This window comes from Cetorhinus maximus, chromosome 17 (genome assembly GCF_964194155.1).
Source record: "Cetorhinus maximus chromosome 17, sCetMax3.hap1.1, whole genome shotgun sequence".
In the NCBI taxonomy this organism is placed as follows: domain Eukaryota; kingdom Metazoa; phylum Chordata; class Chondrichthyes; order Lamniformes; family Cetorhinidae; genus Cetorhinus; species Cetorhinus maximus.
This window is the reverse complement of record NC_135895.1, coordinates 43,373,609-43,385,984: the sequence shown is the minus strand read 5'-3', so window position 1 is coordinate 43,385,984 and position 12,376 is coordinate 43,373,609. Positions and strand designations below refer to the sequence as shown.

Here is a 12,376-nt window from a genome sequence, read left to right as displayed (position 1 = left end):
AGTTCATTCAGTGCATCATTTAAAAAAATATATTTCCTAACTCACTACTGCTAGAACAACATTACAATAAAGACATCTTATTTTATTTCATTAGTGCTGCACCTCAGGTTAGAGAATGGAAGGAAAGTGGCAAATTTTGGGAGTGGAAGGAAAAAACAGTAATTTGGTAGGGAACATCCTAATATGCTTGGAAGACAAGGCACAGTATTTTGTGACTTATTGTGAGCAAAACCATGGAGAAACAACAATGTTTAATAAAGTTTTGAAATTATCCCAAATGGCTACCTCAATTGTAGCTTAACTCCTGACTTTGGTCAGTGAAGCTCCCTGACGCTAAACCTCTGGGTTTTAAAATAGCAATGGTTTCGTGGTTATCAACAGACTTTTATTTCCAGATTTTTATTGAATTTCACCTTTTGCCATGGTGGGATTTGAACCTGGGTCTCCAGAGCAATACCCTGGGTCTCTGAATACTAGTCCAGTGACAATATCACTATGCCACTCTGAAGCTGCTCTGGCATCACTCAGTAGTAAAGTTGAAATCTTCAGTTAGAAAGCACCCAAATCATCATTGGTGCTCTTTTCCTGGCTGAACAAGGCTATACAGAGCCTAAAGGCATTATATTTATTTAGATTTCATACCTAATGTTCTACCTGTTCTGCATTCTTTTCTGGGCTGGGTGGATGTGCTTCTTTTTAGCTTTGGTTTCTGGAATCTGATCCGAAAAGCTCATTTCCTGGTTTATATGATGTGCTCAGATGAAGATTATTTGCTTTGAGAATAACCTTCCATTGCTTTCCATCCACCAAACAATGAACACCATGAGAAGCTGAGACAAGCTCCTCACCCTTTCAAGTTATGCTTGGTGGAAAGGCACTGAAAAAGGCATTACTCTCAGTAGTGACTGGCAAGGTTTCCAAAGAGGATTTGCTGAATTTGAAGTTAGAATAAGCCTAACATGAAGCCAAGTTTCAATTTAACCAGAACACTGCTTCAATGGAAAAGAAGAAAATGTTGTGTTGTACTGCAGGTATATTAATGGTGGCACTCAGTAATATACACGATTTCAAGATAATACCCAGATAGCAACCAAAATTATAGCTAACAATAGAACAGAACTTACAATGCGTCCAGTAAAGAGAGTGAAAAAAGATTCAAAAAGAAAAAAAATCCACCACTGAGCAACCAAGTGCCAAGCAATAATGATCAATTGCAGCGAGAACCTAACTACCTCCCTTGGCATTTAACAGCATTACCATCACTGAATTCCCCCACCATCAACATCCCGAGGGCTCATCATGATCAGAAGCCTAACTAGACCAATCACATAAATACCGTAGTTACAAGAGCAGAGGCTAGAAATTTTGCAGCAAGTAACTCACCTTCAAACTTTCCAAAGCCTTTCCTGCCTTGTGCCTTGTAGATGGTAGAGTGTGATGGAATACTCTTCCCTTGCTTGGATGAGTGCAACTCCAATAACACTTGAGAAGTTCAACACCATCCAGGATAAAGATGGGATTGGCACCCCATCCACCATCTTAGATTTCTTCCAACACTGGCACGGTGGCAGTGTATACCATCCACAAGATGCACTGCAGCAACTCGCCAAGGCATCTTTGACAGCACCTCCCAAAACCGTGACCTCTAATGCTTGGGAGGACAAGGGCAACAGGTATGTTGGAACACCACCACCTGCAAGCTCCCCTCCAAGTTACAAACCATCCAGACTTGGAAATACATTGTTCATTCATTGTAGCTGATCAAAATTGTGAAACTGTCTACTTAACAGCAATGTAGGAGTACACCTACATGGGTTGCAGCAGCTCAAGAGAATTGGGGATGGACAATAAATGCTGGCCTTGCCAGCAATACCCACATCATGAACAATGAACAAATAAAAAAAAATCACAATGTTATTTACAGAATGCAAAGATAGGGAAGCATTACATTTGGCATAGCAATGAGCAGAATCTTATAAGGTAGATTATCTCTCTGACTGATTCTACTCCTATATGCCCTAGCAAGGCAAGTGAATAAGCACGAGGAAGAATTATTCACTGCCAATAATGAAAAATTGGAGGATTTAAACTTCCCCATAATAATTTATAAAAGCAACAAAATGCACCTCACAGGTCACCAGGAACTTGAGATGTAAAATCTGATCTTAGCTTGTGAAGGTATTCGAGAGAATGCAGAAAAGAGTCACGAGAATGGTTCTAGCAGTAAGGAACTTCAGTTATGAAGATAGACTGGAGAAGCTGGGACTGTTTTTCTTGGAGTAGGCTGAGAGGAGATTTGATACAACGTATTCAAAATCATGAGGGGTCTGGATAGAGTAGATAGGGAAGAACTGTTTCCATTTGTGAAAGGATCAAGAACGAGAGGGCACAGATTTAAAGTAATTGGCAAAAGAAGCAAAAGCAACAGGAGGAAAAACTTCTTCGCGTGGCTAGTGGTTAAAGTCTGGAATGTACTGCCTGAAACTATGGCGGAGGCAGGTTAAATTGAGTCATTCAAAAGGGAATTACATTGTTATCTGAAAAAGAGTGTGCAGGGTTACAAGGAGAAGGCAAGAGAATTGCACTAAGTGAATTGTTCATTCAGAGAGCTGGTACAAACATAATGAGCCGAATGGCCTCCTTCTGCGCTATAACAATTCTGTGTTTATTTGTGCTTGTACTTCAAAGAGTATCAGTTCCAGTTCTACAGGAAATGGACTCATTGGGGTGAATTTTGCATTTGAAAATCAGGCACGCTACCCAAATCCAGCGTGATGACGTTGGGTCGCCAACCTGACGTCCTCATGCCAGTCTATGAGAATATGGAAGAAGGGCGGGTGCTGAAATCACAGCTCGTCTGCTATTTTTAGAAACTAATTAACAAACTATTAAGCTTGTTAACAACCAAATCATCCACAATTATATGTTGCTTGCCCTTTGGATTTTCAGGCGTAGGATCTAAAAAGGTTTGGGAGTATTTTACTGTAGCTGTGACAAGGCAGCACAAGGGGGCAGCAGGCAACGCCTGCTACCAGGGTTGAATGTACCAGCAGGTTCTGCTAGGGAAGGCGGCACTGTCTGTATGATCTTTAATGATATTTTAAAAATCTTTTTTTGTGCCTTCAAAATAAATAATAAAAACTGACTCTGAGAGCAAAGGGCCTTTACAATTCTAGCCATGACCGCAACATTACCCCTCTGTCTCATGACGTACCGGCCTGCAGTGCCGATTCTCCGAATCCTCACACTGAGATGCTAATCATATTACAATGTGAATGTAGCTGCAACAAAAATCCAACACTATATTATTTATTATGTTAATTCAAGTCACAAGAGTTTACTATGGTGTGGCATTTAAAAACAGGCATGAGAAACTGGGCCTGATGCTAACCGCAAGCTTGGAAGGGAGCAAGGGAAAGAGTTTGCGGCTGGAAAGCATGCTTCCTATGCGGCTATAACTGGTTGGCTTCTTGCCGGGCAGCCACTAATTTGCTGCAACACGCTTTATTCGGCATGTATAAAGGGCAGGAACGAGAGTCAGTGTACTGCACACTTCCGGGTCGGCCTCCCACACCCCGCCAAAAAACATAAAATTCACCCCATAATTTCAGTTTTTGCGAAATATGCACTCTCGTAGGAAGCAGCAAAGATAAGAGTAAACTCAACTTTACAGTTCAAGAACTAGTCTCAAGCTTTTGTATAGTACCAACACACAACTCATTGCAGTATCTCAACTTCTTGCATTCCATCAAACCTTCGGTAATTCAAAAATTTTGCATGAATTGGTTGCTTGTCTTTGGAGAATATTGCACTGATAATGGTACATTATTGGGTTTGTTTTGTCCACATGAAAGTAAAATGTTTTACAAATATTATGGAGACAAATGGATCACATATTTTTGGCACGACTGAAATAAATCAAGTAGTGCACCAACACTGGCTCAGTATTTCTCCACTTAAGATGGTAGATCATTTTCACAGAATCTCATAGTGCAGAAGAGGCCCTTCAGCCCATCGAGTCTGCACCGACATGTGACAAACACCTGACCTACCTACCCAATCCCATTTACCAGCACTTGGCCCATAGCCTTGAATGTTATGACATGCCAAGTGCTCATCCAGGTACTTCTTAAAGGATGAGGGGCAACCCGCCTCCACCACTCTCCCAGGCAGCGCATTCCAGACCGTCACCACCCTCTGGGTAAAAAACTTTTTCCTCACCTTGAACTTATGTCCCCTTGTGACTGACCCTTCAACTAAGGGGAACAGCTGCTCCCTATCCACCCTGTCCATGCCCCTCATAATCTTGTACAGCTCGATCAGGTCACCCCTCAGTCTTCTCTGCTCCAACAAAAACAACCCAAGTCTATCCAATCTCTCTTCATAACTTAAATGTTTCACCCCAGGCAACATCCTGGTGAATCTCCTCTGCATCCCCTCCAGTGCAATCACATCCTTCCTATAATGTAGCGACCAGAACTGCACACAGTACTCCAGCTGTGGCCTCACCAAGGTTCTATACAACTCCAACATGACCTCCCTACTTTTGTAATCTATGCCTTGACTGATAAAGACAAGTGTCCCATATGCCTTTTTCACCACCCCACTAACATGCCCCTCCGCCTTCAGAGACCTACGGACATACACGCCAAGGTCCCCTTGTTCCTCAGAACTTCCTAGTGTCATGCCGTTCATTGAATACGGTGTACTGTGTCAAATTACTCCTTCCAAAGTGTATCACCTCACACTTTTCAGGGTTAAATTCCATCTGCCACTTATCTGCCCATTTGACCATCCCATCTATATTTCCCTGTAGCCCAAAACACTCAACCTCACTGTTAACCACCCGGCCAATCTTTGTGTCATCTGCAAACTTACTAATCCTAGCCCCCACATGGTCATCTATGTCGTTTATATAAATGACAAATAATAGGGGACCCAGCACAAATCCCTGTGGTACTGGACCCTGGCTTCCAGTCACTAAAGCATCCTTCTGTCATCACCCTCTGCCTCCTACATCTAAGCCAATTTTGAATCCACCTTATCAAATTACCCTGTATCCCATGTGCATTTGCCTTCTTTATAAGTCTCCCATGTGGGACCTTGTCAAAGGCTTTGCTGAAATCCATACAAACTACATCAACTGCATTACCCTCATCTACACACCTGGTCACCTCCTCAAAAAAGTCAATCAAATTTGTTAGGCATGACCTCCCTCTGACAAAGCCATGTTGACTATCCCTGATCAAACCAAGTGGAGGTAGATTCTCTCCTTCAGAATTTTCTCCAATAGTTCCTCTACCATTGACGTGAGACTCACTGGCCTGTAGTTCCCTGACTTATCTCTACAACCCTTCTTAAATAGCGGAACCATATTAGCTGTTCTCCAGTCCTCTGGTACCTCCCCCGTGGCCAGAGAGGAATTAAAAATTTGGATCAGAGCCCCTGCGATCTCCTCCTTTGCCTCCCTCAGCAGTCTGGGACACAAATCATCCGGACCTGGAGATTTGTCCACTTTTAAGCCTGCCAACACCTCCAATACGTTGTCACTCCCTATATCAATTTGCTCAAGAACCTCGCAGTCTCTCTCCCCGAGTTCAATACCTTCATCCTCATTTTCTTGGGTGAAGACAGATGTGAAGTATTCGTTCAACACTTTACCGATGTCCTCTGGCTCCACCCATAGATTGCCTCCTTGGTCCCTAATGGGCCCTACTCTTTCCCTGGTTATCCTCTTCCCATTGATATACTTATAGGATATCTTGGGATGTTCCCTACTTTTACCAGCCAGAGCTTTCTGATATCCCGTCTTTGCTCTCCTAATTGCTTTCTTAAGCTCCACCCTGCACTTTCTGTACTCCACTAATGCCTCCGCTGATTTGCTTCCCTTGTACCTGCTAAAAGCCTCTCTTTTCCTTCTCATCGTATCCTGAATATCTCTGGTCATCCATGATTCTCTGGGCTTGTTACTCCTTCCTGTCACCCTAGAGGGAACATGTTGAGCCTGTACCCTCCCCATTTCCTTTTTGAACGCCCCCCCACTGCTCCTCTGTAGATTTCCCCACAAGTAGCTTGTGTCCCAGTCTACCTTGGCCAGATCCTGCCTTATTTTACTAAAATCCGCTCTCCACCAATCCAAAACATTTTTTTGCAACTTGTCTATTTCTTTGTCCATAACAAGCTTAAATTGTACCATGTTGTCGTCGCTATCACTAAAGTGCTCCCCCACCACCACCTCAGCCACCTGTCCGGCTTCATTCCCCAGAATTAGGTCCAGCACTGCGCCGTCCCTTGTTGGACCCTCTACATATTGACTTATTTTCTGTAAGTCTAAAACATTATTCAACAATGCTTACGTCACTAATTAAACAATGACACTGAACTTACCATAACATTTTGTGCAGACTAGATCAAGAATTTGTCTAAATTTATTTATCATAGGTGGCAAAGGTTTCAAATCGATCTTTTTGAAATCCTCTGGGCAATCGTTCTTTGAATGTCCATCTCTTTTGCAGATGCTGCACACAATTGTTGGGGGCTGAAGATGACAGGAAACATTAAATTAAAATACTCGAAGAATAGTTATTACCATTTTAAAACTGCTGTAATACTCATACATCAAAATAAGATGGAGCATCAATATTATCTGTCACCAAGTGACGATACTTCTAAATGTTGAATTGCTGATGTCAACTTTGCTGCTGTACCCTGGTATCTCCCCACAAGGATGGAGACAAAAGTGAGAAAGTTATCTCCAGCCTGCTTGCTGCCAAATCATAGAATGCATCTCCTCCAACCCAGTGCTACCAGAGCCTTCCAGAGCACTTTAATGGTATAACTTTTAAATGCCGACACAGTGCACCTATGTTAGTGGTCTTTTGTGAAAACTCTGCAAATTACATTTATTACATGGGGCAGAATTTTGCTGTCGACGAGCAGGGGGCAGGGCCCGCTCGCCGACGCGTAAAATGATGCGGGATGACATAGGGCAGAACCTCCGATGTCATCCCGCCTCATTTAAATTTTCAGGAAGGCGGGGGCGCAGCAAAATCAGCTGCTGACCCGCTGACCTGTCAATGGTCAGTTAAACAATTAAAGGACCTGCCTGTCAAACCTTAAGGTTGGCGGGCAGGCCAGGAGTCCCGGCGGCAAATAGAGAAAACATGAAACCTCATCCAGCGACGGGATGAGGTTTCATGCAGGGTTTTAAAAATTTTAATTAAGTTTTTCTATAAATTATGAACATGTCCCATCTCATGTGACATTGTCACATGAGGGGGACATGTTAGGGGATTTTTTTTTCCTATTTTTAATATGTTTCAAAGTGGAAGCGATCTCCCTGAGGCTGCACTTAGCCGCATAGCGCTTCCTGCCGGACGTCACGCTGGGCGGGCCTTAATTGGCCCGCCCACGTAAAATGGCGGTGCGGCCCGCTTCTCCGGCGGGGATCGGCTCCCCACCCGCCGGAGATTAGGTTGAGTCCCCCCCGCCCGACAGGCAGAAAATTCTGCCCATGGAATTTGCAGATAATTTGTTTTAGCCCAATGCGCTCAATTTATTACAAGCATTTGTGGCATAACATCTTTGTATTAGTTTTAGATTGTGATATTTCTATATAAAATTTCCTGCCTTTAGTTTATAACCCTAACGTATGAGATATTGTATTTCTATCAGCCTTACAAGGAGTTCAAAATGTCCATATTTTAAATGATTGGGCGAAATAACTAATTTCAAGTTAACCATGCTGATTTGCGCAAATATAGGTAATTTGGAAAAACTAATTATCATAAATCACCAATAACCAAAACCAGTTATTCTTCCCACAATTGAGAGACATCCAGCAACTGCTGAAAAATGAATATTTTCTGATTTCTTCAGAGGTCATGTTGATTCCTCAACCAACTGGATAGATACCTTAAGTAACAATTTTAAACATAAAATATGAAATTGAAATAATTCACAAAAACTAGCTAAATTTTACCCATAAAATTGCTTAGTTTTCATTGGCAGTCCATTACGTTTGCCTTCCCTAGGGGTTGAGCTTTTCAGCTCCTTACTGCAATTTGCATTTTTCCCCGGGGTCTCCTTCCTGTGCGCCTCTCTGCATCCCACAAATTCTAACTCAACTAATGACAATTTCAATCCAGCAACACCGAAAATAAAGAAAATACCAATCTTTAGATGTTATAGGTGCTGACAATCCTCCCAAGATTTTCTTTGCTTTCTCTTTTTTCCCTTGCTAAGTGACACTGATTTTTCTTCTTTTTCCTTCTGAGATTTGCTGTGATGAATTTTGCAATTCAGGACCATAGCTCAAAATCCTACTGCTCTATTCTTGGCCAGTGCAGTCACACTGTGCTAACCACATGCTTGTTTCCTATTACAAATGAAATTCCCTCTCCCTGCTTTCATGGAGCTCCCAACATCTGCTATGTTATCATGGTTCTAAAATCCCCCTCAAGTGCTCGCAGATGCAAACTATCTCTTACTGCCTTATTCCAGCGGTCCTAAAGCACTACTTAGAAATCACAGACTATGTACTCTATCTTCCCTCCCTGGAGTGCTTCTGGTATTCAGCTGCTCTGGACTTCCCTTCCCCCAATTATTCCTAGACCTTCTTCCAAATAATCGCCAAGTTTTAGAACCTTTGATCATCCTCTCTACTCCATAACTGAATTTCAGACCATCCAACTCTCTCCCTCCAATTACTCCCTCTCAGGCTGTAGCATTACCCATGATTGTAAAAGTCAATCTCTATTTTTTCTCAACCATGCATGCTACAAAAACATCCAGATGGCCTACCCTCACTCAATCCAGCACTCATCTCCAACTAGTACACATTGGCTGCTATCTTCTAGTATACCATAAATTAAATCAAGAAATTAAAACTAGATTATATATTTGGACAAGATATTAACTAAGAATATCAAATGCAGTTGATAATTTTGAAGTGCAAGGATGAAAACCTCAATAAAAGGATTCACTTTCAATATTTTTGAACCACTAAGTATACTTTACACTAAAACAGATTCTACTTTAGTGTTTCTACTGCATTTAAAAGATATGCATTTTGGGCTCGAGCTAAGTGGTCAGTCTGGCTAGGCATCAATAAAAGGAGATGAATCAGAGAATACACACAGATCCATCTTCTACGAAGATTTTTGAAATGTGACATGGTAAACTAAACAGGAGTTTGTGTTGTTGTGATCCTTTCATGCATTTAAGAAGTTTCTCCAAAAGAAATCAATTGTCTAGGTATGTCACATTTTTAAATAATATGAAGTCCTGCAGTAGTTTTTGATTTCAATATATCTGTTTAAAAATGCATTCTTTATAACTATAAAACTTTTCTAAGCCTCTTGACCAGTGCTCTTATTTGTGTGGCCGAGGCCCACCTTCAATACATGATACTTCAATGCCCAGTTTCTGATTGCAGCACTTTTACTTCATTATTAAAAATAGTTAAGTGTTAAAGTGGGGGAGGACTGTGGTCAGAAACATCACTTCAAGCCTTGAAAATTTTGTGCAAACGGGGATTGGAATTGAGGGTTTTGCAACTGCAGCTTCAATTGGGAGCCTAACTTACTTTAAATATAGGGACATATTTTCTCAATAACTATACCGGATTTTGCAGAAAGTGGGAAAGCAATGGCACTCATCACTGACCCTGAAGAAAGCTGCCCACAAAGGTCTAGTGATTTCTGTGGTGTGGATTTCCCCTTTCCTGACGGCAGCTTAAATCTGATGATAAATCCACGGAGGTCTCCAGGCATGCAGCATAAGTGATGTCAGTAAGCAGCCAATCACACTGAAGTATTCTCACAGATAGCGAACCAGGAAGTTTAAAGCACTGAATCCCTTAACTCTTAATTTTAAATTTTGGATAGTGAAATAAATGATGATGATTGGATTAAGATTGAAGTAAAAAAAAAACAAACATTTTTAAAAATTAAAAATGTGGATTTTTCTTATCATTATGGAAACATTTAACATTCCACAGATATAAATTTGATTTTTAGGGCGAGTGAGCGTGGTTAGCAGTTATAAAGTTAACATGCTGTTAAAAATCGTGCAACACCTCATTGAACAATATAACTTTTCAAGGATTTTTTACCACAAGCCTAACTGTGTAACAGTGGAAGATCTCATCAATGGAAGGTTTCTCATTGACTGAAGTCTGAGGGACCTCAGTACCATACCCTTTGGAAAAGTTTAGAATCATTGACAACATTTCTGGATTTTGCGTTATTCCACAAATGTGCAGCTCCAGAAGTTGCTGACAGTGGAGTAACAGCAGCAATTGCTGACAGTTTCACTGTCATTACCACTGCAAAATCCAGGCTGGCACTCTTAAATAAGCCCACTGTGGGGTCGTATCCTAGAACATTTCCTGAACTTAGAGGAGTGACACATTTCTGCTTCTAGATACAAGGAAGAACTCTATTCTTTCTTAAAGTTTGCACTATAATACATAACACAGTACATGGAAATACAGAGGATAACTTGCCTTTCCATTTGTTAGAATGCTTTTCTCAAAGACATAATGTAGTTCCCCTGTTTCTGATGCATTTCCAGTGTCATCAATAACAGCGCAGCTAGGAGCTTCAGTTTCTGTTGTGCAAGTTTGTGAGGTAGTTGAAACACAACTGGCAGTGCAATTTGTTCCTTCTGAACAATGTGCTCCTAGTTTGCAACTATCTTTATGTCTATGCAACTGCAACCTGGCTGGTGGCATCACATTTTCCATGGACCCATGTCCTAACTCTTCCAGACCTGCCTGCTTTGAACAACTCTCTGAAGGATCAGCCACCTCCAGTGTTCTAGTGAATTGTTCAACTGAATCACAACTGAGTAATCTTTCACTTGGATCTCTTGTACAGTTGTCGATCTCTGGTTTCTCCAGGTCACATTTTTTAAAATTCACTGCAATTCCACTGTTGGAAGATGAAACACCCTTCAATTCCAAATGCTCAAAATCCTTTTTAACATTTGCAGTAGATTCAACACTTGTGTTAGTATATGCTTGTGTTCCACAGTCACTAGTTCCATTTGTCATTTCTCTATCGGTGGAAGGTTCTTTAACATGTCTCCCTACTGCAGTTCCCTTCTGTGGCAGACAACAGTTCCCTGAACGTTCTTCAGATTTTGCAGGCTTTTTATTGTTGACTTTCCCTTTTTTTCTAGCATCTGGTTTTAACTTGATCCCATCTTTCATTTGAGGAGATGCAAAATATTTATATGCAGTCCTAAATCGTTCCAGGATATATTCAAACACCATCTGGCTGTTCAAACTCCGAGCAATATTTCTCTTTAGTGCAAAGGGGTCTATTTAAAAAAAAACGTTAACACAGCAATTATATTACAAAACATTTTTCCTTATACATCAAGTGTACTTGAAAAATACTTTCAATGGCATTTATAACAGAACTCTCAGAAATCTTAAGTTATTACTGCAAGGCCATCAATATGACCTAGTATGGAGATGATCTAGAACATGGGCTGGCAATCTGCTGATCCGAAGATGCAGGTTCATTAAGGACTCGTGCAGCTCCTGACTTGATCAATGGAACACGTTTTGCAACCTGTCCAGACATTAAACAACTCTCCAAAGAAATCCAACAACAGAAATTGCATTCAAAGATTTTTTTCTCAATTCCTACTTTTGGCATCCATCTTCTAATTTAGGCAAATATGAACATGCTCATCTCCCATCTCTGTCTTGTTTGTCATTATGATTGGCATTTGAGTAACAGATTGTGGTTTTTAAGATATTGCTGATCATGACTAAATTTTAAAAATGGTTTTCTTGTAATTAACGTTGCCGACCCCTGGTCTAGGATATCTTTCAAAGTTTTGAAACATGTTTAAATTATTCAACTTCTGTGTATTATGTTTTATTCTGGAGATATGTGAAGTGTAAAGAATTTAATTCTAAGATCTCAGTGCATTTCAAAGGGAAGACAAAAATAAAGCTATTCTTCACCTCTACCATCTAACACAAAATTTGCACAGCAGTAGCCATGTCTTCTATTACTTTCATGTTAGGAATTACATTGAGAGAACAACCTGAAGCATACAGGCTGGGAGAATTAAAATAAACTGAATGGAGGAAAATACAAATAAAAAGGTTTACAGTAACATTTGAATTAATGATTTCCTCTGCAGAGCACTGTTATTACTTAAGAGTAAATACAGTCTTCTTACCTAGAAGGGCAGGCTTTAATTCCAGGTTAAACACACAGTAGACGAAATTTGTTTTGAGAGCTAGCACAAAACAGGCAATAGCGTATCGGCAGCCTGTTTTACATGCTGTCCAAAGTTCTCTTCAGTGAAAGTCAGACGAGAAGAAAATCGGACAGCGTATAAAACAGGCTGT

The 12,376-nt window shown here is 40.8% G+C and overlaps 1 protein-coding gene across 3 annotated transcripts in view; it reads right to left on the bottom strand.

The window, feature by feature from the left end:
- The window catches only part of tut4 (terminal uridylyl transferase 4), an 84,816-nt gene that overhangs the window by 36,900 nt on the left and 35,540 nt on the right, over positions 1-12,376 (bottom strand). For all 3 annotated transcript variants that reach the window (XR_013579309.1, XM_078561098.1, XM_078561099.1), the window contains exons 14-15: positions 10,508-11,325; positions 6,388-6,538 (exon numbers count right to left, since the gene is read on the bottom strand). Coding sequence is in view for 2 of the 3 variants with exons in the window: in XM_078561098.1 (XP_078417224.1) it covers positions 6,388-6,538; positions 10,508-11,325 (969 nt within the window). In the remaining variant the exon portion in view is untranslated. The remainder of the gene's footprint in view (positions 1-6,387; positions 6,539-10,507; positions 11,326-12,376) is intronic.